General features: G+C 40.2%; 1 protein-coding gene across 3 annotated transcripts in view; it reads right to left on the bottom strand.

The window, feature by feature from the left end:
• Positions 1-25,195, bottom strand: part of LOC126199339 (pre-mRNA cleavage complex 2 protein Pcf11-like) — a 153,044-nt gene that overhangs the window by 32,919 nt on the left and 94,930 nt on the right. For all 3 annotated transcript variants that reach the window (XM_049936191.1, XM_049936192.1, XM_049936193.1), the window contains 4 exons: positions 12,627-12,963; positions 9,582-9,977; positions 4,409-4,651; positions 3,940-4,259 (listed from right to left, as the gene is read on the bottom strand). In XM_049936191.1, the coding sequence (XP_049792148.1) occupies positions 3,940-4,259; positions 4,409-4,651; positions 9,582-9,977; positions 12,627-12,963 (1,296 nt within the window). The remainder of the gene's footprint in view (positions 1-3,939; positions 4,260-4,408; positions 4,652-9,581; positions 9,978-12,626; positions 12,964-25,195) is intronic.

Here is a 25,195-nt window from a genome sequence, read left to right as displayed (position 1 = left end):
CATATCCCTCACCTGGCTCAAATTCACTAATGACTCAGTACCACCAGGGACAGGAGCAACTGAATCAGTGTCTCCGCCAGGGTTTCGACTACCTCTCACCATGCCCTTAAATGAGGAATGTCCTACCCACATACCTTCCCACCCCTTCCACAGTGGTATTCCACCACCCACCAAACCCCTTGTCCATACCTAGACAACCCCTGCTCCCAACACCTTGCCTCATGGCTCATATCCCTGCAATAGACCTAGGTGCACGATCTGTCCCATACGTCCTCCCACCACCATCTACTCCTGTCCAGTCACAAGCATCATCTATCCCATCAAAAGGCAGGGTCACCTGTGAAATCAGTTGTGTGACCTACAAGCTAGGTTCCACCCATTGTACTACATTCTACATGGTCTTGACAACCAACAAGTTGTCTGCCCGCATGAATGGCCACCGACAAACTGTGGCCAAGAAACAGCTGGACCACCCAATTGATGAGCACACCGGCCAACACAATGTTCTTCACTTCAGTGACTGCTTCACAGCCTGCATCATCTGGATCCTTACCGCCAATGCCAGCTTTTCTGAACTGCGCAGGCAGGAATGCTCCCTGCAATATATCCTCCACTCCCATAACGCTCCTGGCCTCACCCTTTGTTAGTTATTGTTCTTACCTACCTAGTCTGTTCCACCAATGCACCCTCAGTCTTTCTACTTCTCTCCTTTCCCTATACTCCCCCCCCCCCCCCCCCCGACTGCACCTAGATGCCGCGTACCCTCTCTTTTTCACCTCATCCCTGTACACTCCCAAAAGCAGCACTTCACCACCCCTCAAGCAGCACTTTACCACGCCTCCCCCTTCCTCATCCCCAGCCTCCTCCTTATTCCCAACACCTACTTGTATCTGCCATCATGCATTGCTGCTTGCGGTCTGGCCTCAGCAGCCAGAGACTATGGTCGTGTGTGTGCGAGTTGCATTTGCAGGAGTCTGTGAGAGTGTATGCTGTCTATTTTTGACAAAGGCTTTGCTGGCCAAAAGCTCACTTTCTGACAGTCTTTTTGTTGTGCCTATCTCTGACTCAGCATCTCCGCTATATGGTGAGCAACAACTATCCTTTTCATAATATTGTGACTGAAAGAAAGAGTATTTCATACAAGTCAGACACAAAACTAACAGGCAATTATCACACTTGGTGTTCGCAGACATCACAGGCTTATAACGTACACCAGAAGTACTGTAAAATGAAGTCTAATCTTGGTCAAAGAATAGAACGCAAGATTATGATGGAAACTTCTATGCCTCGCAGGAAAGTCTGTTTTTCTGAGAGGAAAATGCATTTTTTTAAACATGATCCTGTCTTTGAACAATGCATGTTGTCTGAAAGTTATCGAAGTGAGTAATTTCAATCTCCATAATGTGATTCTCAAGATCTGGGAGATATACTCATCTGCTATTGCCACAACTTCCTTACTGGAGTCTAAACAATTTCGAGCCACAAATTTCCTTAGATGTGGAAATACATTTACAGCAGTGGAAGGGAAATGTGGTACACAACCAATAGTTTGCACTTAAAATCGTTGTTTTTCTTTTAAAAAGTAGAAATTTATCTAATTTTTCCTCCATCAAACTGTTTGTGGAATGTCACTGTTTCAGCCCTCTTCGGGGAGCCTGTAACAAGAATGCCTTTTGGGGTCCCAAAAAGCACCGGTCCAAACCTTACTGGCAGATGAAACCAACTTTTCTTATTTGGTGCAAGGCTATTTGACTTACACCTTCAATAACTGCAGCAAAAGTTTCGCACAAAGCTTTCACACAGTAAATTTTTAATGTGAAGTGTACTGTACCACTTTTCATCATATAGATACAGCACCAGTTATTTTAATATCCCTTCAATAACAGATTGTCTACTACTATGTCATGCCTTTTCTTGAGGTTTCCTGCTGCAGTTGCAGTTTGGCACCATTCTTCACGTGCATCATATTCAAGAGAGATACGGTCATATTTTAATTGAGCATTTATCAAGTGATGATGTGTGGATGAATAATGGGCAAGAAAGTGCATGTGTGTAATAGGGTCAGGATATACAGTTTCATGACTGCTCCTGGATAATATCTGTTAGTTGATAATGTAAGTGAATTTTGTTCTTTGTTCTGGGCAACAATTTTAAACTGGTCTTGAAATATTAAGAAATTTAATTCCTTACCATATACTAAAATGGGTAACTACATTTTTTAATTAGTAGAAAAATACTTAAACAAAAATAAAATTGTCAGTTTGGAAGTAATATTCCTTCCTTGTATAAAATTATGTGGCAGTTTGAAAGAGCTAGTTATTTTGATTCTTCTCCAGTTTTTTTCCAGCAGCCCAAGTTAACATGCAGTTTTATTTACCAGCATTCAACTGAACCAACCATCTGACATCAGGCAGTAGACTTGATGAAATACTGTGGAGTCAAACATTTGTATTTCACAAGTCATCAGTATGGTGCGTTATGGTTGGTATATTTAGTAGAAGATTCTCTGTCCGCACATTCTGTCCTGTTAGTGTATGAACCATGGGAAAAAGGGCCCTCAGTGCCCCTCTTTACAATCCTAAATTTTTCTCATTTTACTCTCATAGACCTCATACGAGATGTATGATGGGCAAAGTTATCTGTCAAATCATTTTGGAATGTAGCATCCCACTCCGCAGTGCACAGCACCTTTTCTGATAGTCCTCCTACTGCAGGTTGTTGAGCATTTTTTGTGACACTTTCACACTGACTAAAACAACCCCTGACAAATTTTTCAGCTTGTGTCTTTTACTAAATACAAGTTGGTTAACGATCCCAGACTGAACAGTATTTGAGAGATCATCTAATGAGGGAACTGTAAGTGTCTTCTAATGTGGGTAGACTACACTTCCTTAGGATTTTTCTAACAATTTTCAGTTTGCACCCATCCTTTCTCATTTATGAGCTCAGTCCATGTTAAACTGCCCTGGACATATCCCTAGATACTTGATGGTTGTGATTAATTCTAGAGACCTATTACCAACTAAACACTGCCCTAAGGTACACCAGACACTAAAGTTTGTGATGATACCTCCCAGTCAAGAATGGTGTACTTGCTTCTTTTTGCTTAAATCTTCAATCCAATCACAAATTTATCAAGATATTCCAGATGCTCATATTTTGTTTACTAGATAAAAGTGCAGTATATTATCATAGGTTCCCTGGAAGTAAAGAACCAAGGCATCAATCTGAGCTCTTTCTTATTGTACTCAGGATCTCATGCAGGAACAGCAAATTTTAATTTCCAAAAATTTTCCTTATAGAAACAAAGTGGACTAAATACCAAGGAATTTGCCAGTTTCCAGACTTATCATACATAAGAAAACATGTTCCATAATGCCTACAACATAGTGATGATGCCTGTGGGAAAGGTTCATAGTATCCACGATTGTCCTGGAAACCAAAATATAGAATTGAATAACTGGTACCATGCCATTCGTGTGGCATGCTTCACTGTTTAAGCAACTTATGTCAAATTTTTGCTGGAAGTAACACCAAATCTCTGGTATTATTTGATGCAGAATTGTAATGGGCACCCAATCAAGTATCCAGCAGTCTCTCATTTAATAAGGATCTTCCGTTGCTTATCAATCACACTATTCAGTTATCAAAAGTAGGAACTGTGTTGTTTAGTGTTTTCTGTCAACTCAGCAGGGTAAGGTCTTCCTTCCAAATTCACTGAATACTTCTTCCACAGTTGCTTCTCTGTAGATGCTGACAACTACTTGGTCCCCCCCCCCCCCCCCCCATCTTGCCTCCCTTTCCGCTTAACTGTGAACTATAAGCTATAAGACTCAAAAATGTGTACTCAACAGTAAACGAGTTAATCTACATCACCTAGATTTGATATTTTAAAATATCCATATGGCCTTACATTTATGAATAAAATTTTATACTTACCGAGCATGGGTAATACAGGAGAATGGCCATCTGACCGTACCGGAAGAGACTGCCGTGATGGTTCGGCATCACCACCTACAGATCCAGTTTCTGGAGATGGTAGCCGTCTATCTTCCATAGTGTCCATATTAACAATATTCACATAACCAGGGCGAACGCCTTGTGGAAGTACCGAGAAGCGCACAAAATGTTTCCTCCCTCGAGCCACTATTGGTTTTGGCAGACCACCAAATTCTACTTCAAATGGTCTTCCATTCAGAAGAACTGTTTTGAGTTTGTCAACGAAACGAAGAACATGAGGTTTATTCTCAACATCAAACCTGAAACATTTACCCAAGATTGTCATAACATAATTTACAATAACAATACAATGTCTGCAGTCTTGTCTTTGAAACTATTTAATTATTTTTAATACTGCATTGATTGATTATTACTTTCTCAACTAAGCTACAGTAAATATAATTTTTACCTTTGTGGCTTGGCATCAAGGAAGACTGGTACCATAGTGCGAGCATCTATGATAAGGTTGATCTTGCCAGCAACTAGGTCAGTTCGTTTGACAAATCCAATTTTTACATGAGGTGGAGGTCCATCAAGTTTGACAGATCGGATTTTGCCACCAATATCAATATTTACAGGTGGTCCGCCAAAGAAACATTCATACCACTTCCCATCTATGTACAACTCTCTAGTAGGAGCTCCTAACCTTATCCTGTAAATGGCGAGAGATTTCTTAATAACGACACAATACAGAGTGTATATATAAGAAGTCAAAACATCCTACTTGAGAAATAACCAGTAGATGTCAAATACTTAATCCTTTGCCTGTTACAGACTAGCTCTCTGCATTCTGTGCTGAGCATGATTTTATTGTCACTGTACTGCCCACCTAATGCTGCTACTTGTGCTGAGAGACGGCGTTCCAGCCGCTATGGAATACTTGTTATCCGATTTTAAGAAAACTATTCAGTGAAAAATTTTATTTTTACACGTCTTACAGTCTGATATATTCGCCTGATGCAGGACTAAATGTCTTTTCATTATTTGTCACTTACTGTGCTTTATCCAACTAAGTAAACCACTGCATGACATTCTGACAAGTTTGCAGATGTAAAAATGCATTGTGTAGACTTCTTGTATGGTGGATTTCAGCTCGTACATTGCTGTGTGTGAAATACAGGTAAGCACCGTAATAAATGACAAACTGCATACAAAACTGTCCACTCTCTTCATCTGTACTCAATCTTTATCACAACAGATGAAACAGCAATGTATTCAGCTAAAGAAAAAGACCTTCACATACAGAAATTGGGTTGAAGCACACGCTGCTGGCCAAGACCTTTCATGATAATATTCTGGAGAAGTCAGTGTCTTGCAGTTCTGTCTGGCTTCTTATTATTACTACCTGCCTCATATTTCAGAGAGTGATAAATGTACCCTACATGAAAATACAAGCACTGGAGCACAATGTTACAACAAAAATACGTTACGAATACAAAACAATATACCAAAATTCATTGGCACATGCAATCAGTTTTGTATGTGCAGTATAGCTGTTAAAAAGGAAGAAACTGCACTGTGCACAACTGATTAATCGAGCAGCATTGGCACAGCCAACTCTCAGAATCATCCGATCAAATGGTTCAGTCTTAGTTGAATGACTCTGCCCCATCCTCCATACTATCTAGACCAATACCCTGCCCAACATTTATTTCAGTTACTGTAGAATGTTTAGCAAAGGAAAGCTTTATTTGAAAACATCTAGGTAAGTTATCAATTTTTAGATGATTTACTAACTTTTAAAATAATTTGGATAATGGTTCATGCACAACAAATTATTAATTATATTACAGGAGAAAAATAAAGCACCTGAGTCAATGTGCTGTATCTTATGATAGTAGACACCCAACAGATCCAACAAAATATAACTAACTGGAGTGTCAACTTCAATGCTATTACCCACTTCCACTATTGATAATTCAGCTGGCAACTAGTATTTTATATATATAAAAACAAAGATGATGTGACTTACCGAACGAAAGCGCTGGCAGGTCGATAGACACACAAACAAACACAAACATACACACAAAATTCAAGCTTTCACAACAAACTGTTGCCTCATCAGGAAAGAGGGAAGGAGAGGGAAAGACGAAAGGATGTGGGTTTTAAGGGAGAAGGTAAGGAGTCATTCCAATCCCGGGAGCGGAAAGACTTACCTTAGGGGGAAAAAAGGACGGGTATACACTGGCACACACACACATATCCATCAACACATATACAGACACAAGCAGACATATTCAAAGACTAAGAGTTGGGCAGAGATGTCAGTCGAGGCGGAAGTGCAGAGGCAAAGAGGTGGTTGAATGACAGGTGAGGTATGAGTGGCGGCAACTTGAAATTAGCGGAGATTGAGGCCTGGTGGGTAACGGGAAGAGAGGATATATTGAAGAGCAAGTTCCCATCTCCGGAGTTCGGATAGGTTGGCGTTGGTGAGAAGTATCCAGATAACCCGGACGGTGTAACACTGTGCCAAGATGTGCTGGCCGTGCACCAAGGCATGTTTAGCCACAGGGTGATCCTCATTACCAACAAACACTGTCTGCCTGTGTCCATTCATGCGAATGGACAGTTTGTTGCCGGTCATTCCCACATAGAAAGCGTCACAGTGTAGGCAGGTCAGTTGGTAAATCACGTGGGTGCTTTCACACGTGGCACTGCCTTTGATCGTGTGTAACTTCCGGGTTACAGGACTGGAGTAGGTGGTGGTGGAAGGGTGCATGGGACAGGTTTTACACTGGGGGCGGTTACAAGAGTAGGAGCCAGAGGGTAGGGAAAGGGCCTCGCTGCAATGGAGCACTTCCTTTCACGCCGATCATCTGCCACCCTACCTAAAACCTCTTCCACATCACCTTAGCCAGCTTCATCCTGACTCACAACTTCTTCACTTTTGAAGGCCAGACATAACAACAATTAAAGGGAACATCCATGGGTACCAGGATGGCCCCCTTGTATGCCAACCTATTTATGGGTCGCTTAGAGGAAGCCTTCTTCGTTACCCAAGCCTGCCAACCCAAAGTTTGGTACAGATTTATTGATGACATCTTCATGATCTGGACTCCCAGTGAAGAAGAACTCCAGAATTTCCTCTCCAACCTAAACTCTTTTGGTTCCACCAGATTCACCTGGTCCTACTCCAAATCCCATGCCACTTTCCTTGACGTTGACCTCCATCTGTCCAATGGCCAGCTTCACACATCCGTCCACATCAAATCCACCAACAAGCAACAGTACCTCCATTATGACAGCTGCCATCCATTCCATATCACATGGTCCCTTCCCTACAGCCTAGGCCTTTGTGGCAAACAAATCTGCTCCAGTCCTGAATCCCTGAACCATTATACCAACAACCTGAAAACAGCTCTCGCATCCCGCAACTACCCTCCCGACCTGGTACAGAAGCAAATAACCAGAGCCACTTCCTCATCCCCTCAAACCCAGAACCTCTCACAGAAGAACCCCAAAAGTGCCCCACTTGTGACAGGATACTTTCCGGGACTGGATCAGACTCTGAATGTGGCTCTGCAGCAGGGATACGACTTCCTCAAATCCTGCCCTGAAATGAGATCCATCCTTCATGAAATCCTCCCCACTCCACCAAGAGTGTCTTTCCGCCGTCCACCTAACCTGCGTAACCTCTTAGTTCATCCCTATGAAATCCCCAAACCACCTTCCCTACCCTCTGGCTCCTACCCTTGTAACCGCCCCCGGTGTAAAACCTGTCCCATGCACCCTCCCACCACCACCTACTCCAGTCCTGTAACCCGGAAGTTATACACAATCAAAGGCAGAGCCACGTGTGAAAGCACCCACGTGATTTACCAACTGACCTGCCTACACTGTGACGCATTCTATGTGGGAATGACGCATTTTATGTGGGAATGACCAGCAACAAACTGTCCATTCGCATGAATGGACACAGGCAGACAGTGTTTGTTGGTAATGAGGATCACCCTGTGGCTAAACATGCCTTGGTGCACGGCCAGCACATCTTGGCACAGTTTTACACCGTCCGGGTTATCTGGATACTTCCCACTAACACCAACCTATCCGAACTCCAGAGATGGGAACTTGCCCTTCAATATATCCTTTCTTCCCGTTATCCACCAGGCCTCAATCTCCGCTAATTTCAAGTTGCCGCCACTCATACCTCACCTGTCATTCAACAACATCTTTGCCTCTGCACTTCCGCCTCGACTGACATCTCTACCCAAACTCTTTGTCCTTAAATATGTCTGCTTGTGTCTGTATATGTGTGGATGGATATGTGTGTGTGTGCGCAAGTGTATACCTGTCCTTTTTCCCCCCTAAGGTAAGTCTTTCCGCTCCCGGGATTGGAATGACTCCTTACCCTCTCCCTTAAAACCCACATTCTTTTGTCTTTCCCTCTCCTTCGCTCTTTCCTGATGAGGCAACAGTTTGTTGCGAAAGCTTGAATATATATATATATATATATATATATATATATATATATATATATATATATATATATATATATCTAAAAAGAAAGATGATGAGACTTACCAAACAAAAGCGCTGGCAGGTCGATAGACACACAAACAAACACAAATATACACACAAAATTCAAGCTTTCGCAACAAACTGTTGCCTCATCAGGAAAGAGGGAAGGAGAGGGAAAGACGAAAGGATGTGGGTTTTAAGGGAGAGGGTAAGGAGTCATTCCAATCCCGGGAGCGGAAAGACTTACCTTAGGGGGAAAAAAAGACAGGTATACACTCGCACACACACGCATATCCATCCACACATACAGACACAAGCAGACATATGTCTGCTTGTGTCTGTATGTGTGGATGGATATGCGTGTGTGTGCGAGTGTATACCTGTCCTTTTTTCCCCCTAAGGTAAGTCTTTCCGCTCCCGGGATTGGAATGACTCCTTACCCTCTCCCTTAAAACCCACATCCTTTCGTCTTTCCCTCTCCTTCCCTCTTTCCTGATGAGGCAACAGTTTGTTGCGAAAGCTTGAATTTTGTGTGTATATTTGTGTGTCTATCGACCTGCCAGCGCTTTTGTTTGGTAAGTCTCATCATCTTTCTTTTTAGATATATTTTTTCCACGTGGAATGTTTCCCTCTGTTATATATATATATATATATATATATATATATATATATATATATATATATATATATATATATATATATATATATTACCAAATGAAGGTGCTGGCAGGACGACAGACACACAAACAAACACAAACATACACACAAAATTCAAGCTTTCGCAACAAATTGTTGCCTCATCAGGAAAGGAGAGGGAAAGACGAAAGGATGTGGGTTTTAAGGGAGAAGGTAAGGAGTCATTCCAATCCCGGGAGCGGAAAGACTTACCTTAGGGGGAAAAAAGGACGGGTATACACTCGCGCATACACACACACATATCCATCCACACATATACAGACACAAGCAGACATCTCACAAGCAGACATATTTAAAGACAAAATATATATACAATCAATTTCTTTGTAATATCACAATTTCAATGTTAATGCAACTATAGGACACAATCTAACACATTTTTATGTGATAGTGATGAACAATCTTTCTTCTGTGTGTATCACCCTTACCTGTGTGTCTGTCCATCTAGTGTGAAGTCACGATAAGGTTCATTGAAGGCACAAATAACACTCTCGCGATCATCAAAAGTAACCCGCCTCACACCACCTTGGAAACTTATTTCACGGGGGTCATCCCAAGCTAAAAGAACGACAGCAGTATCACCATAAAAGCGAATTTCACGTGGGATACGATCAATATTTATTGTCCGCATTGAGTCCTGGGCAATCAGATCAAGAAGCAATGGATCTGCAGGAGGAAGTTCAGTCGCAGGTGCTTGTGATGTGTTAACAGGATCAGGTAGCAGTGGTTGCTGCTGCGACGGCTGCGGTGGGTGTGAATGCTGATGCTGTGGTGGGAGTGGTGGTGGTGGCCGTGTGAAACGGTTTCCAGGAAATCGATCAAATCTGAAGAAGAAGAGTAGCATGATTTAATATTCCAGTAAGCACAAAAATTTTGTTTACATTGGCACAATATAATACAAATAATTTTTTGGTTAGAACAGTCTGTTGCAACTTAATAAACACAACAGTTGTTTTAGCAATATTATTGGCAAACCAACAATGTTAAAGATTCACAATATTCATTCAGATTAACACAGATCAAATTAATTCTGAAGGGAAATGTAGTTCGTAGAGAAATTTCATTTCCTCATATCTCATTTTCGGAAGAAAAGAAAAACTCAGACCTACACAAATGTACAGGTTATTTCGAGCTTATGTATTAATGAACTTTTCTGTGTAGTTAACTTCATCTGCAAATTTTTGAAACAGCTTCTACTGGTAGATTATAGGAAATGTAACTGATTAATAGAAACTGTGAATTGGTAACAAGGTGTGTCCGCCAAATGACTCAAAGTCCCATCTGAGGCCAAAAAATGGGTATGAATGCATTCAGAAATTCAGTAGAGTCAACATTATTGTAGCAACATTGATTACATACAGTCGGGGAATTTTATGGTTTTTTCTCAAGAATCTGCGATAATGAGTGTCCACATTCTTTGCTATTTTCTTGACAACTGAGAAATTATCATGGCCAGCAGGCATTCAACTATCCAGCAGCAAATACACTGATGAAAAAAAATGACAACACCAAAAAATAATTAATTTAGAGTGATGAAATTTTGGGAATACATTTATCTAGGAACATATTTAAGCAATGACCAATGCAAGATCACAGGTTAATGTAAGCACAAGGTAAGCCATTGCAAATTTCAAATGCTGGTACATTAACAACCAGCCTAACTGCCAGAATGTTGAACGAAAGCGCACGCAAATGTGCATTCTTCGTGTTGTATAGGTGCCAGATGTCAGTTTGTGGGATGGAGTTCCATATCCGTTGTACTTGGTTGGTGAAATATCGGGGCGGTTAATGCTGTCTGTGGATGACACTGGAGATAATGTTCCATATGTGCTCGACTGGAGACAGATCTGATAATCGAGCTGGCCAAGGCAATGTGTCGACACTCTATAGAGCATGTTGGGCTATAAAAGCAGTATGTGGACAACCATACATTCTCGTGACCCCGCAGCCAGCAATAATGTACAGTGGCTACATTCCTGCCAAGTCTTCCTGGAATATTGCAGAAGGAACATCCAGCTTCTCATAGTCATATTAAATGACCTATTCCAAACTCAGTGAGGTGTTGATAAAGGCATCTTTGTCTCCTTAAGTACATTCTTGACTAATGTCAACTCACCATGTCTAAGCTCAAAGGTAACTAACATTCACAGTCATTACAGTGTGCATTGCAGCAAACCTGATCTGCATCCTCATAGTCTTTCATATGTAGAAATACACCTACCAACTTTTGTTTATGTTGCACAACTCCTCCTTAGCGTTGAGATTTCCATCAGTGTAGAACAAACTAAACCACATAGTCAACTTCAAAGTTTCTGGGAGTTTATCACCGAAGGTTTCTATTAATTTATCACAGAAGATTTCTATTACTGAAAATTAATTAAAGCTATGCTCTATACTGAAAGTCAAACTAGGAAACCAGATTGTTACAAACCAGTGCACACTTTGCTTCAGACTGAAAAGTTTATTCTGAAGTTCTGTCATTATTTATTTGTTATAATGCTTGAGCAAAGTTTGTTTATTTGACATTCAACTTATCTACTAACGTGATCTATTTTTCATCTTAATAGTGTGTAGAGGATAATTTTTCTTAAGCTGTATATATCTATGACGGCTTCACTATAAACATGTTTGCAAGTATTACACTGTAAGAAGCATGAGGTAATTTCAATCAATACACACAAATAAATTAAACAAGTGAATCATTTTAATATTTCACTGCTAATCATGTGATACATACTGAATTCTTTGATGCTAACACTGCTGGCACATTTAATCACTTCTCTACTGAATTGAACTAGTTTACAACTAGCTTCCAAATTTGTATTGGTACCACAAATTTTCATTCTCAGTGTTTATTCTGCAAATTATTAACCCACCTACCACATAAGGTGACAAGTGCATTAAACCTGGTTCGCTAAAATTGTGGTAGATTACGAAAAGGATAGATTGCTACTCACCATACTGAGGAGATGTTGAGTCACAAACAGGCACGACAAAACGACTATTATACATTTTAGCTTTTGGCCAAAATGCCTTCCTCTACAGTAGAAAACACACACACATTCACACAAGCATGTGACGACTGTCTCTGACCAATGAGGCAACAGCACCAGCAACAGTGGTCATGTGTATGAGGTGTGTGTGTGTGTGTGTGTGTGTGTGTGTGTGTGTGTGTGTTTGTGTGTGTGTTTGTTTTCTACTTTAGAAAAAGGCCTTTTGACTGAAAGCTCAAATGTACAGCAGTCTCTTTGTCCTGCCTGTCTGTGACTCAATGTATCTTCTATATGGTGAGTAGCAATCTATTCTTTTCATATTCAGTTAGTTTTTTATTACCTGAAGAGGATGCAACAAAAATTTACAACATCTGAACTGATTACTTACTTATTATTATAGCTCCTAATAAATCATTCAGAATCTTTGAACATCAGTTTGTTACCATGAAGCTCTCTAAAACATTGCAATAACATTCTTACCTATGAGCATCCTCCTGAGCATCATAAGGCAACCTTGGACCATGGCCAGGACCTGGACCTGGCCCGGGCCCATACTGCCTCCAACGAAAGTTCGGTGGAGGAAAGTCTGGTGCTCTTCGAAATGGTGGTGGCTGATGTCGAACAGGAGGAGCTGTTGATGTGGGTGGAGGACGAGCACCCCACGGTGGCTGTTCCAGCCATGTTGGGTGGCGGGGCATAGCTGCACCCTGAGGTGCTGGCCATTGCACAGGAGGTGGTGGCAGTGGCAGAGTGCCTCCAGGAAACCTCTCATCAATGTCCCCAAAGCGAGCACCAGCACTTGAGCAAGGTGGAGATCCTTGACAATTCATAAAAAATTCAGTTAGATTGGATTGACAACTGGAATTGAAGTGTTAATATTGCCTAACTTTAGTTTTATGCTGAAAGAGAAACATTTATGCAGTATTGTATTTTATGGTTTTTTTTTAAATTTATTATTTTCTGTATCCTGGTAAGATTAGGAACTTAATCCCCTCTCTTGCAGCTATCCAGACAATCTTCATATTTTACATTACATTCTTTGTGACATATAAGAGGTCCAACACTAAACTCAGCACTTACAAATAATTATGACATAAATAGTGAAAACAGTAATACATATAGCAGAAAAAAGAAAAGGGAAGTGGTGAGGTGGGTTGTGGAGGGGGCATGGACGACTGACTGAGAAGCTAAAAGAGTAACTGGGAGAAAAAGTGAGAATTTGCTTCAATGTGCAGAAAGAAATGGCCATATATTGAACTGGACAAATTTATGAAAAAATTAAAGAGAGAGAGAGTGTGCGCTTCACTTTTTTGTTAATAGCAACAGGGTACTGAATTATGCGGAGAGTGCAGGAAGCACAGAAACAGACAGCAGCAATGCGGGAGTTTTCAAATCATTTTGTTTGAGGGAAGGGCAGTTACGGTATTAGATAAGTGAGACATACTGCAATTTTGAAGATGTGATTGACTAGTACTTGGATCTGCAATGTGTGAGGAACTGGGTGGATGCATGCTGAAGAGCCAACAGACAAAGTATAAATATAGAAACCAAAGAGAAAGAACAAAGTTGACCACTGTGGATCACAACATGCAGCTGAGTACAAAATGTTTGATTCCAATGGCTGTTCACAATTCAAACCATCTGGATCCTTCCCTCCACCTCCAGCTTTTCTGTGCTACACAGCAGGAGTTAACCTTGCTACACATTCTTCAGTCCCGTAAACTTCCTAGCCTCAATCTCAGTTAGTTCAATGTCACCACACCCCCATCCAACAGTTTCCCCTTCCTCTCTCCTATCACCCCCTACCAATTCACGCCACCTTTACTGTGTGCTGCAGACCACTGCCTCAGAAACCAATGCATCACATACCTAGCCCATGCATTTGCCATCCCTCCCTCCTGCATTCCTTGCCAACAAACCTGCCGACTCCTTCTGAGCCACTAGCTACCCATCCCCAAGTCTTCTTCCTACCTGAAACGCAATCCGTGCGTCAATGACTCAATGCTACTGCTTTTCTGTGAGTGGTCTCTTATTCCTCAACTACTGAAGTCTCTAGTAACTGATAATAGATTTTCACTGAGTAGATAGTGCTGTTCGTCTTTTAATCAACACTGAACTGGGCTTCAGACTGCCAGAAATGCTGGCATGTACATAACCTTGAATTGGATCCTACAATTGCTTCACATTGTCACATACCCTTATTTTATTACTATGACTGTTTGGAGCTCCAAAATACTTCGTTTGGCCATTAGAAATGCTAAATATGATTGAGCTGTGTGTCGTGATCAACAAAGTGCCACCTAATCTAATTTTAATAGAAATAATGACATACATTATTAATATATGTTCTGTACGCCTGGTACTTTCACTATGTAATTCCTTGTTCTGGAAAAAACACTTGGAAATGAGACTGCTATTCAAAAGTAGTTGTATGAGATAACAACACAGCAGAATTGCTGCTTAGGTTGTCGGTCTATCAGAGATTTCCTGCATCAACATTACCAAGGCAGCAGAATCTAAAAATGAATAAACACTTGATAAGAGGTAATCTGTAGGTGTCAACACAAGAGCCAAGAACACGTTTCATAGGAAATTCAGAAAGAGAGTCACAACACTTTACATAATTTGCAGAGATTAGTTTCTTCAACAGTGTGTTACAAGTTGCAGTTACTGTAAAAGCTCTACAACAGCCTCTTGAAGGAATGACTTATCCTTTTAGCTGAAAGAAACACACTAATCATTACCTCTGAAAAACAAACTTTGTTTCAAAGGCTTCTTTCTGGGTCTTTAGAAAATCGGCAAATGTAAAATTATGCTTCCAGAATCTTTAAAGGAAAAAAAAAAATAAATAAAATAAAAATAAAAATAAAAATAAAGAAAGAAATAGGTGTCACCACATTGAACCCCAGATTCAGAGGGGGCACATAACTCCAACAACAAAGAATGGATAATCTAAGGCTCTTCGTTTTGAGGAATAGACTCACTGGATAAGGGGCACATTTCAGAAAGGATTTTAATTCTTCTTCACTTTGCTGGGACGTATAGATGACAATAGATGGATGTCAAGAAACCACCTACTTGCACATGGAATAATTGAATACTGCAGAGTGAGCTGTTCAATTTGAATATATCAGATAATATATTTCAACTACGCAAACAGATATTGAAAAAAAGTGGTCAAAAAGTAGGTATTTTGCGCAAAATTTGAAAAATTGATATTTGACAGTAGTGCCCTTGGTATTAGGTGAAAAACAAGAGTTGTAGCAATCAAATTTGTAGAAAATTTTGTGCTCTTTTTAAAAAAGGAAATGGATGTCAACGCTCTAGTTTTTTATTTTTTTGAAAAAACTGAAAAATGTTCAAAGTGTCTAGGCTATAGGAAGTTAGGCTAACATAAACGTCATTGGCAGAAATTGTGGTTTTCCAATTGTTCCAAACATATGGGTGAGTTTAAAAAAATTCAATTTTCTACACCACCTTTTGCAAGATGTAAACTCTTTTCAGCAATTTGACTCGACTCTGTAGGGAATGGGGCAGTTGAATTTCTGTATTCCAAGTATACCGCTGTGTGTGTTTCATAATTAGGAGGGGGGAAAAGAGCACGCACGCACGCACGCACGCACGCGCACACACACACACACACACACACACACACACACACACACACACACACACATTACTTTCCAATATAATGATTTTGTCCCAGCATTTATTTGTTCTCACTATAACATTTTTGTACAAGCAGTGGGTATCTTTCGATGAGGTTCAAATTAGGTAGAAAATGTATGTTTTATAACTCCTTTGTTCCAGTGAAAGATGTGAACTCAATTGCACCAAATGAATTTGCGATACCAATATTTGCCAAGTGTGCCACACAAAGCAAATTGTATCTTGCATAGTTGCCACCCACAAAAGATGCTGCACAACTCATTTGTTACAGAGTTAAGCGCACATCCAAAGTTGAATGGAAAACTGGGAATTTCCTGAGAAATGCAGCTGGTGCAGTAACAACTTCCGAGACTTGTTGTAATGAGCCAAAATCCAGCACTTTAAGCAGCTCTTCACATTGTTTCATGCCCGTGTACATTGGCCTGTGAGAACTCCTTCAGAAAAGGATGTTTGAAAATTTCTTTCATTTCAAAACCTGCAGTGAAGTCAATTGTGAAAATGTACCAGAATGTTTATATGCGGAGTGTAAAGAGTAAGTAGATTTCATGGACGTTCTTGAGGAAACCAATCTCAAAATTAGCAAAGTGGAAGAGGCTGACTCACTGCTAGAAGAACAAGTTTATCTGGGACCAACTTTTTCTACTTACCCTGACTCTACTACTAAAGGCATTTCTGGTGACACTGAGGAATCCACCATAATGTTGAAAGTGATTCTCATAGATACCTCAAGTGTGCCAAAGGCTGAAGTACAGAGTCAGAAGTATTACGTACCCAGAAGTGATGATAACAATAAGAGATAGTTAATGTTAAAGCCTTTTTAGAGTTCCATATTGCAACCAGTAAAAACAGAACCATTCTGGTATCACTTTGTTGTTAGTCTTTCCATCCGTCCAGCTGTTCAAAACCCTTCTTCTCAGGAATGGATAGACATATCAAGTTGAAATTTGTGTCACATACTAAAGTCTATAGTCTTCTGTGGTGCAAATATCTTAAGCTTTTAAGTCAATGCAATCAAAAGATATTTACGGCACATATTTTGATACTCACAAACTGACTCATTAAAACACAAAGGGCACCTCCCCTTGACATAAAATCAAGAAATTTCACAGTAAGGAAGGTTTCACAATTCAAGTAAATGAAAAATCAGAAAACTGTCAATCTGTAACTACATTACATGAAAAAAATATTTCTTTTGTCATTTTTTACCCAACTTCAAACTTGAAATTTAAAAAATTCTATATGTCTTGGAATCCCTGTTACTGAAACCTAGCCAGTATCATCATTGGTAACAGGCAAAAATCACTGAGATCCTCAATCCCCAGAATGGATCAACTTTCTACATACATAATTAAATTTGTATTGAACCATAAGTGAGCGAGTCCTACTCGCACCAAGCCAATTTTTTAAGTATAATACAGCTACTGATGTTTAATATGTACTGCATGGTTTCTTTATGCAAGTATAACTATCTATCTATTTCAGTTTGCCTATTTTAGTTAATGATAGTTCAGTTTTCTGTTGCTGGTTATTTGTTATATATATGACACAATGAGTAAATGATGTAGTTTTATAAAAATGCGCAAGTCAGGGCTGAAATGCACTGGAGCTTAACTTTGACTAGGTATGTACAAATCACTATAGATCAATGTCCTGGAATCATCAGACTGCACACAGAGTAATTGAATAAAGCACAATAAGATGTTCAATTCCAATAAATAACATAATATATTTCTATTATATAAACAGAAATCGAAATAAAAGCACTCAAAAACCAGAAATTTTGCCATTTTGTACAAGTTCTGAAAAACATATCCTTTTATAAACTGCAGTGCCCTTGGTTTTAGTTGTACAAAATTCCATGCTCTTTTAAAAAGGAAATGTATGCCAAAGTGCTTGCAGCAAGAAACCCGAGTTTTTTTTTTTTTTTTTTTTTGGGGGGGGGGGGGGGGGGCGTTACTGAAAAAACACTAAATTTTTCAAGTTTCACTACAGAAAGTTCAGCCAACATAAATTCTCTTGGCGAAAATTGGTTTTCCAACCTTTCCAACAGTATAAATGGATTAAAAAACTAAAATCTTCTACTACACTTTTGCAAGGTATATCTACTATTTGACTGGACTATGTCTACATGTACATACATACTCCATAAACCATCGTATGGTATGTAGTGGAGGGTACACGGCACATCTACTAATCATTTCTCTTCCTGTTTCACTCGCAAACAGAGCGAGGGAAAAATGCCTGTCTACATAATTCCACACAAGCTCTAATTTTTCTTAGCTTACATTCATGTTCCTTAATGCGAAATGCACACTGGTGGCAGTACGATTGTTCTGGGGTTAGCTTCCAATGCAGGTTCTCTAAATTTTCTCAGTAGTGTACCACGAAAAGAACATCTTACAGGGATTCTTATTTGAGTTCCCGAAACACTTCCGTAATACTGCATGTCGATCAAAACTACCACTAAGAAGTCTAGCAGCCCATCTCTGGATTGCTTCGATGTCTTCATTTAATCCGACCTTTTGGAGATCCCAGACACTGTAGCATAACTTGTGAATGGGTTGCACTCAGGGGCACCTGCAGGGGACGAGGGGGGGGGGGGCAGTGGTGGCAGTTGCCCCTTGTGAGAATTCACTTGGTTCATCACAAATTATGAAAAATGACCTATAAACACAAGGCTTGGATTTTTATGACCTAAAATACCCGCAAAATTATCAGTAAAATGACATGAAAACAGCAATAAAATGACATAAAAAGGATATCAAACATAAATAAAGTGAGTTATAAAATGTACTTCGTAGGATGTAGGAACTGAAATTACAAAATGGTTATTTAATTTATAATTGCTATGTTGTCCTTTTATGGAGCCTGTGAGGTTGGACATAAGCTAGGTATTGCTTTTTGTGTGATCAAGATCTTGGCCACAAATGTTTCAGAGTTTGCATCACTCAATCCAAGGATCTCTGTCTTAATGATGAATGTAAAGCAGAACAAGAGGGCTTTAGTGAACTATCCTGCTCCCACAGAAGAAAGTACGACTGACATGAAACATAAGTTCTATATGCAGCTGGAAGCAGTGGCAGACACCATCTCAAGTGGACACTTCGGGATCCTCATTGGTGATATGAATGCTGAAATTGTGAAAGAATAAGTATTCCTTGACACAATAGGAAGAAACAGCCTACATGGGCAAAGCAATAATAATGGTTTGAGGTCCACTATCTTTGCTATATCAATAGGTGTTTGTCTTCAGCACAAATTTCCAGCATAAAGGCATAAGGGAATCTGGGTGTGACCCGGTGGGAGGACAGTAAACTAGGTAGACCACATCGCCATAGATGTAAGAGCCCGAAGATGGAAGTCAGATGTAGAGATGGCATGAGGTGGATTGTGTGTAAGTGGCCATTTTCTGGTCAGTCATGTCACAAGTACAGCATGCAGGAAGGGAACGACAATGGATAAACTGTGGAAGTCTGTCAGATACCATGTTGAAAGACTGAAGTTGAAGCAATGAAGACCAAATAACAACTGCAACTTAAAAATCGTTCTGAAGCATTCGGTGAAGGGGACAGCAGTGAAGACCCTGAACAAATATGGAGAGACATCAGGATCTCAGTGACTGAAGCAGCAAAGGAAACAATGACGAGAAATCCAGTTGGCACAAAAATCTGGTTTGAAAAGGAATGTGCTAATGCGTTGGAACAAATACAAGAAGCCAAGAGAAAAGTATCTGCACAAGAGCGATGTGGTGCGGGTAAAGAACCCAAGCAATTACGAGAAGAGAAAAGAGAAAGTATGTCACGAACATCACTGTTGAGATGGATGCAGGCTTTAGAGGAAACAATACCATGGAAATGTTCCAAAAGGTAAAGCATTTTAGCAAAGGGTTCTGAGCCAAACAGAAGTTTGTCAAAGACTCAGATGATAAAATCTTGACCAACGATAGCGAAATTTCTGAAAGATGGAAGAAGTACTTCAACCAGCTTCTCAACTGTGATGAACCCAAATTATGGTTCGATTTCCAATCTCCAATCACAGCTCCCCCAGACTGTCCCCCTCCCCCGATTTCATAATCTCCCTTTGTGGGGAACCGCGGTTGCCAGATTCATGTGCTGATTTGAAATTCTACATTCACATATTATACGTTTAGTGTCGATTCTGCATGATCTTTCATTAACTGTACCACTACTCATTTGTATTGTGATATATTGTGAAATTTCGAACATTTGCAAGTACCGCAATAAAGTATTACTGTTATCGTCAATTGTAGGCTACAACTTAATAGTGATCTTTTAAAATTTTTTAGAGCAGTTGGTGTATTATCATTTAGAACAATTATTCTCTAATTCCATTGCATAGTTATGTGAGAACAGGTTATTTTTTAGAAGTTTTGGATACTTACAAAATAGTGTTTTTGAAAATTTTTGTAAGTTATGAGAGTTGTGAACAATTTATTTTGTAGCAAATCAGCGTCTGCGGCTAACAGTTACTGCCAAATTTTAGTGTATATTAATGCAAATGAACATACATTTTTTAGGATTTTCAGAAGTTGCCGTTGTGCTGTGCATAAATTAATACACTGTATTTTCACTTTTGTTAGTGACTTCCACAGATTTTGCTGTTGCTTCAACAGAAATCTCGTTGATGTATTTGCTCCAATTCTTATAGGGAATTAATATTTTTCTAGCTCTACAGGTTAAAAGATAGTCAGCAGGTTTAGTTTAAAGTTACTTGTTCATTGCTTTGCAAAATATTACACAGCCACCTTGTAGCCCCACTGTGAATGCTGTTCTCTACCCCGCGTGAGTTAGTTGAAGTTTGTGAACAGCAGGAAATCACCATGACTACTGTAAAACAACTGTCAGTTGCTGTGAATCAGAGAGATGGAAGAGCTGCCGAGAGTCATGTACCTGTGGTACCAAATATACCTCAAGTACTATCCTCTCCTGTAGATCCTATCCCCTCTGCAAGAAGTACAGGACATGTCATTACTCAGTTTCTTGACTGCGAGTGTCATGTGGGACTCACTTCACCTGTTCTGGGAAAACCTTCGTCCTAGCAAAAGGATTGGGGCCTATTAATCGTCATCGGTTCAAATGTACAGCAAATAATGGTACCCATTAGGGAAATGGCAGCAAGGAAATAGTAAAACCACGTGCACTTGGGGTGTATACCTGGAGGTCTCATTCTGGCATCTCAGAGGAACAGGGTGCAACCAACTGCAGGTTGTGGCAAAAATGTTGCCTTATAGTCTGGGCTCCAAAGTCATACTTGTGTCATTCCAGCAACTGGCAGAGAAGGTTAGGAAGACAGCCTTCTGTATGGAGTTTCAAAGCAGCTCACAATTTGCAGCATTGTATCCAGAAACTGATCATGGTCCCCTGGTTCTGAGTCAAGTGGAAGGCCTGAACCGAAGACTTCAAAGGTTCTATGACAAGCTAGGTTGCAACTTCCTAGTCTTTCACCATAGGGATGAGAAATATAGGGTCCCCCTAAATGGGTCAGGTGTGCTCTACACATCAGAGGTTGTTACTTAGGTAGTTGACTGTGTGTCGGGTACATACAATGTTCATCCGGTCCAGCTAACAACAGGAATCCCAGAAGTGTAAGTGTAAGGTCCAAAAGAATGTCCCCTATCGGTATGTGTATTAAAATCCTAGTAGTTACCTGCTGAAACATTTGCAACACAGTGCAAGAGTATGAAGTGCTCCTTAAAAACTCGACACAGAGAGCTGGATGGAACCTGAAATTGATAGTGAGATTTTTGGGGAAAATTTACATGTATGTCGAAAGGAAATGGTGGTAGCATATTTGTTGCAGTAGATAAGAAACTCAAATTCACCAAAATAGATAGTGAAGCTGCATGCGAGAGACTGATTGGGCAAGATTCAGTACCAAGGGCATGCATAAAACTGGTTACTTGATCCTCCTGTTGCCCACCAGGCTCAGCTCTTCATGTACCCGAAAACTCAGTTCACTTGTATGTAAGTTCCCCAGTAATATCATAATAATTGGTGGAGCCTTTAATCATCAATCAATCAGGAAAATTACAGTTTTGTTTGTGGTGTACATGAGAAGACATTCTGTGAAACATTACTAAATGCCTTCTCTGAAAATTACGTATAACAGATAGTTCCGAACTCCACTCATGATGGAAATATATTGGATCTAAAGAGAACACATAGACTTGACCTCTTTGAGGATTGTCACACCAAAACTGGTATCAGTTACTATGATGCTGTTGTGGCAACAACGATTACCAAAGGAAAAAAGGACAACCAAAACAATTAGAAAGGTATAACTGGTATGCGACGTACATTAATAAAGCAGTAGTATCATATCTGAAGGAGGACCTTAAAACCTTCAGCAAAAGACAGTAGAATGTAAAGAACTAAGGCTCAAGTGTAAATGAATGCACTGGATAGTTATGTATCCAGTATAACAGTTCATAATGAGAGGGACCCTCCGTGGTATACAGTTACTCTAAAGAAACAAAGCATAAGGCTATAGATAAATGCTAAATGAAACTTGTCTTGGCTGTCAAAAGAGCAATGCATAAAGCCTTCAATGGCTACCATAGCACAATATTGCCAAATTTCACAAAACCTAAAGAAATTCTGGTCAATGATAGGGCTGTTAGTGACACTAAAGTTAGTGTCCAGACACTCATGAATGAGACAGGAACTGAAATTGAGGATAGCACAGCAAAATCTGAAATGCTTAACTTTGGTTTCAAATGTTCCTTTATAATGGAAAATGTAGGGGAACTGGCCCAATTTAACCCCCAACCACAGAAAAGATGACTGAAATAAGTATTAGTTCAGTGGTTTCGAGAAACAGCTAAAATCATTACAATTGAACGAAGCTTCAAATCCATCAGATTCTATACTGATTTTGTGGCTGAGTTAGCCCCTTTCTAACTATAAAATGTTGTAGATCCCGTGAAGCAAAGAAAAACTGTGTCCAGTAGTTGAAAGAAAGCAAGGGCCACACCCACTTACAAGAAGAGTAATAGAAGGGGCCCTATGCAATATTCTTGACACTGATTTGTTGAAGAATCTTAGAACATATTCTGAGCTCAAACATAACACAGTACCTCTAACAGAATGACGTGCTCCATGCCAACTGGCTTTGGTTCAAATGGCTCTGAGCACTATGGGACTCAACTGCTGTGGTTATCAGTCCCCTAGAACTTAGAACTACTTAAATCTAACTAACCTATGGACATCACACACATCCATGCCTGAGGCAGGATTCGAACCTGCGACCGTAGCAGTCGCAAGGTTCCGGACTGCACGCCTAGAACCGCGAGACCACCGCGGCCGGCCATGCCAACTGGCATGGATTCCAAAAAAGTCCTTCAGGAGAAACCCGACTCGCACTTTTTCACATGACATACAGAAAGCTTTGGATCAAAGCAATCAGGTTGATGCCGTATTTGTGATTTCCAAAAAGCATTTGATTCAGTACTACACCTAGATTTATTCTCAACAGCACAATCATTTGGGGTATCAAGCGAAATTTTTGACTGGACTGAAGATATTTTCTTTGGGAGGATTGAGTGTATTATCTTGGATGAGTGTCATCATCAGATGTGGAATAACTTTGGGTGGCCCTCGGGGAAGTTTGGGACCCTCGCTGTTTATGTTGTATGTTAAGAACCTTACAGACAATATTAACAGTAACTACAGACTTTTTACAGATGACGCAGTTAGTGCAGCATTATCTGAAAGAAGCTGCAGAGATGCTAAAATTGGCAACTTGCTTTAACTGTTCAGAAATGTAAAATGGTGCGCTTCACAAAAATAAAGAAATAAAGTGGTTTTTTTTTTCTTTTTCTTTTTGGGTGCAAAACTGCTATGGTCATTAGCGCCCGGAAAGAAAGAAAGTAGTATCCTTTGACTACAATATCAGTAAGTCACAGTTGCAATTGGCCAACTCCTACAAATACCTGGGTGTACACTATGTAGGGATATGAAATGGAATGGTCACACAGGATCAGTCCTGGGCAAAACAGGTGGCAGACTTTCATTTATTGGTAGAATACTGAGAAAATGAAATCAGTCTACAAATGAGATTGCTTACAAATTACTTGTGCAAACCATTCTGGAATATTGCTCAAATGCATGGGACCTGTACCAAATATGACTAGGGAATACTGACCACAGACAGAGAAGGGCAGCACAATTGGTCACAGGTTTTTTACCTGTAGGGGAGTGTCACAGAGATTCTAAAGAAACTGAACTGACAGATTCTTGAAAAACTATTCTGAGAGAGAGTACTTACAAAGTCTATGGAGCCGGCTTTAAATGATGATTCAAGGAATATACTAACACCTGCTACTTATCACTCACATCAGTATTGTGACGATAAGATTACATCAATTAAAGCACACACAGAGGCATTTAAACAATCATTCTTCCTGCATTCAACGTGTGAATGGAATGGGAAGAAACCCAAATAATTGGTACATTGGGATGTACCCTCTGCCATGCACTTCGCAGTGGTGTAGATGTAGTGGCATCAAATAGAAAGACTTGCACAAGAATGTTTCCTTTGGTTTCAAAAGAAATTCTAAAAACCTGGCTGACGAATGTCAATATTTCACAAGTGGGCATTACAATTGACACAAAATGTTCCAGTGCCCATTCCTGGTACGAGTTAGCAATAGTTACGTAAAAAGGCAATAAGAAAGAGCAGATGAACCATATATTTATTGTCAACATGTACAAATACACTATGTGATCAAAAGTATCTGGGCATCTGGCTGAAAATGACTTACAAGTTCATGGCGTCCTCAATTGGTAATACTGGAATTCAATATGGCGTTGGTCCACCCTTAGCCTTGATGACAGTTTCCACTCTCTTAGGCATACATTCAATAAGGTGCTTGAAGGTTTCTTGGGGAATGGCAGTCCATTCTTCACAGAGTGGTGGACTGAGGAGAGGTATCAATGTCGGTCGGTGAGGCCTGGCACAAAGTCAGCATTGCCAAACATCCCAAAGGTGTTCTATAGGATTCAGGTCAGGACTATATGCAGGCCAGCCCCTTACAGGGATGTTAGTGTCATGTAACCACTCCGCCACAGGCCATGCATTATGAACAGGTGCTTGATTGTGCTGAAAGAGGCAACCGGCATCCCCGAATTGCTCTTCATCAGTGGGGAGCAAGAAGGTGCTTAAATCATCATTGTAGGCCTGTGCTGTGATAGTGCCATGCAAAACAACAAGGGGTGCAAGCCCATCCATGAAAAACATGACGACACCATAACACCACCGCTTCTGAATTTTACTGTTGGCACTACACATACTGGCAGATGATGTTCACCAGGTATTCGCCATACCTACCCCCTGTCATCGGATTGTCACAATGTGTAACA

The sequence above is a fragment of the Schistocerca nitens genome, chromosome 8 (assembly GCF_023898315.1).
Source record: "Schistocerca nitens isolate TAMUIC-IGC-003100 chromosome 8, iqSchNite1.1, whole genome shotgun sequence".
NCBI classification, from domain to species: Eukaryota; Metazoa; Arthropoda; class Insecta; order Orthoptera; family Acrididae; genus Schistocerca; species Schistocerca nitens.
This window is presented reverse-complemented; position numbering and strand designations above follow the sequence as displayed.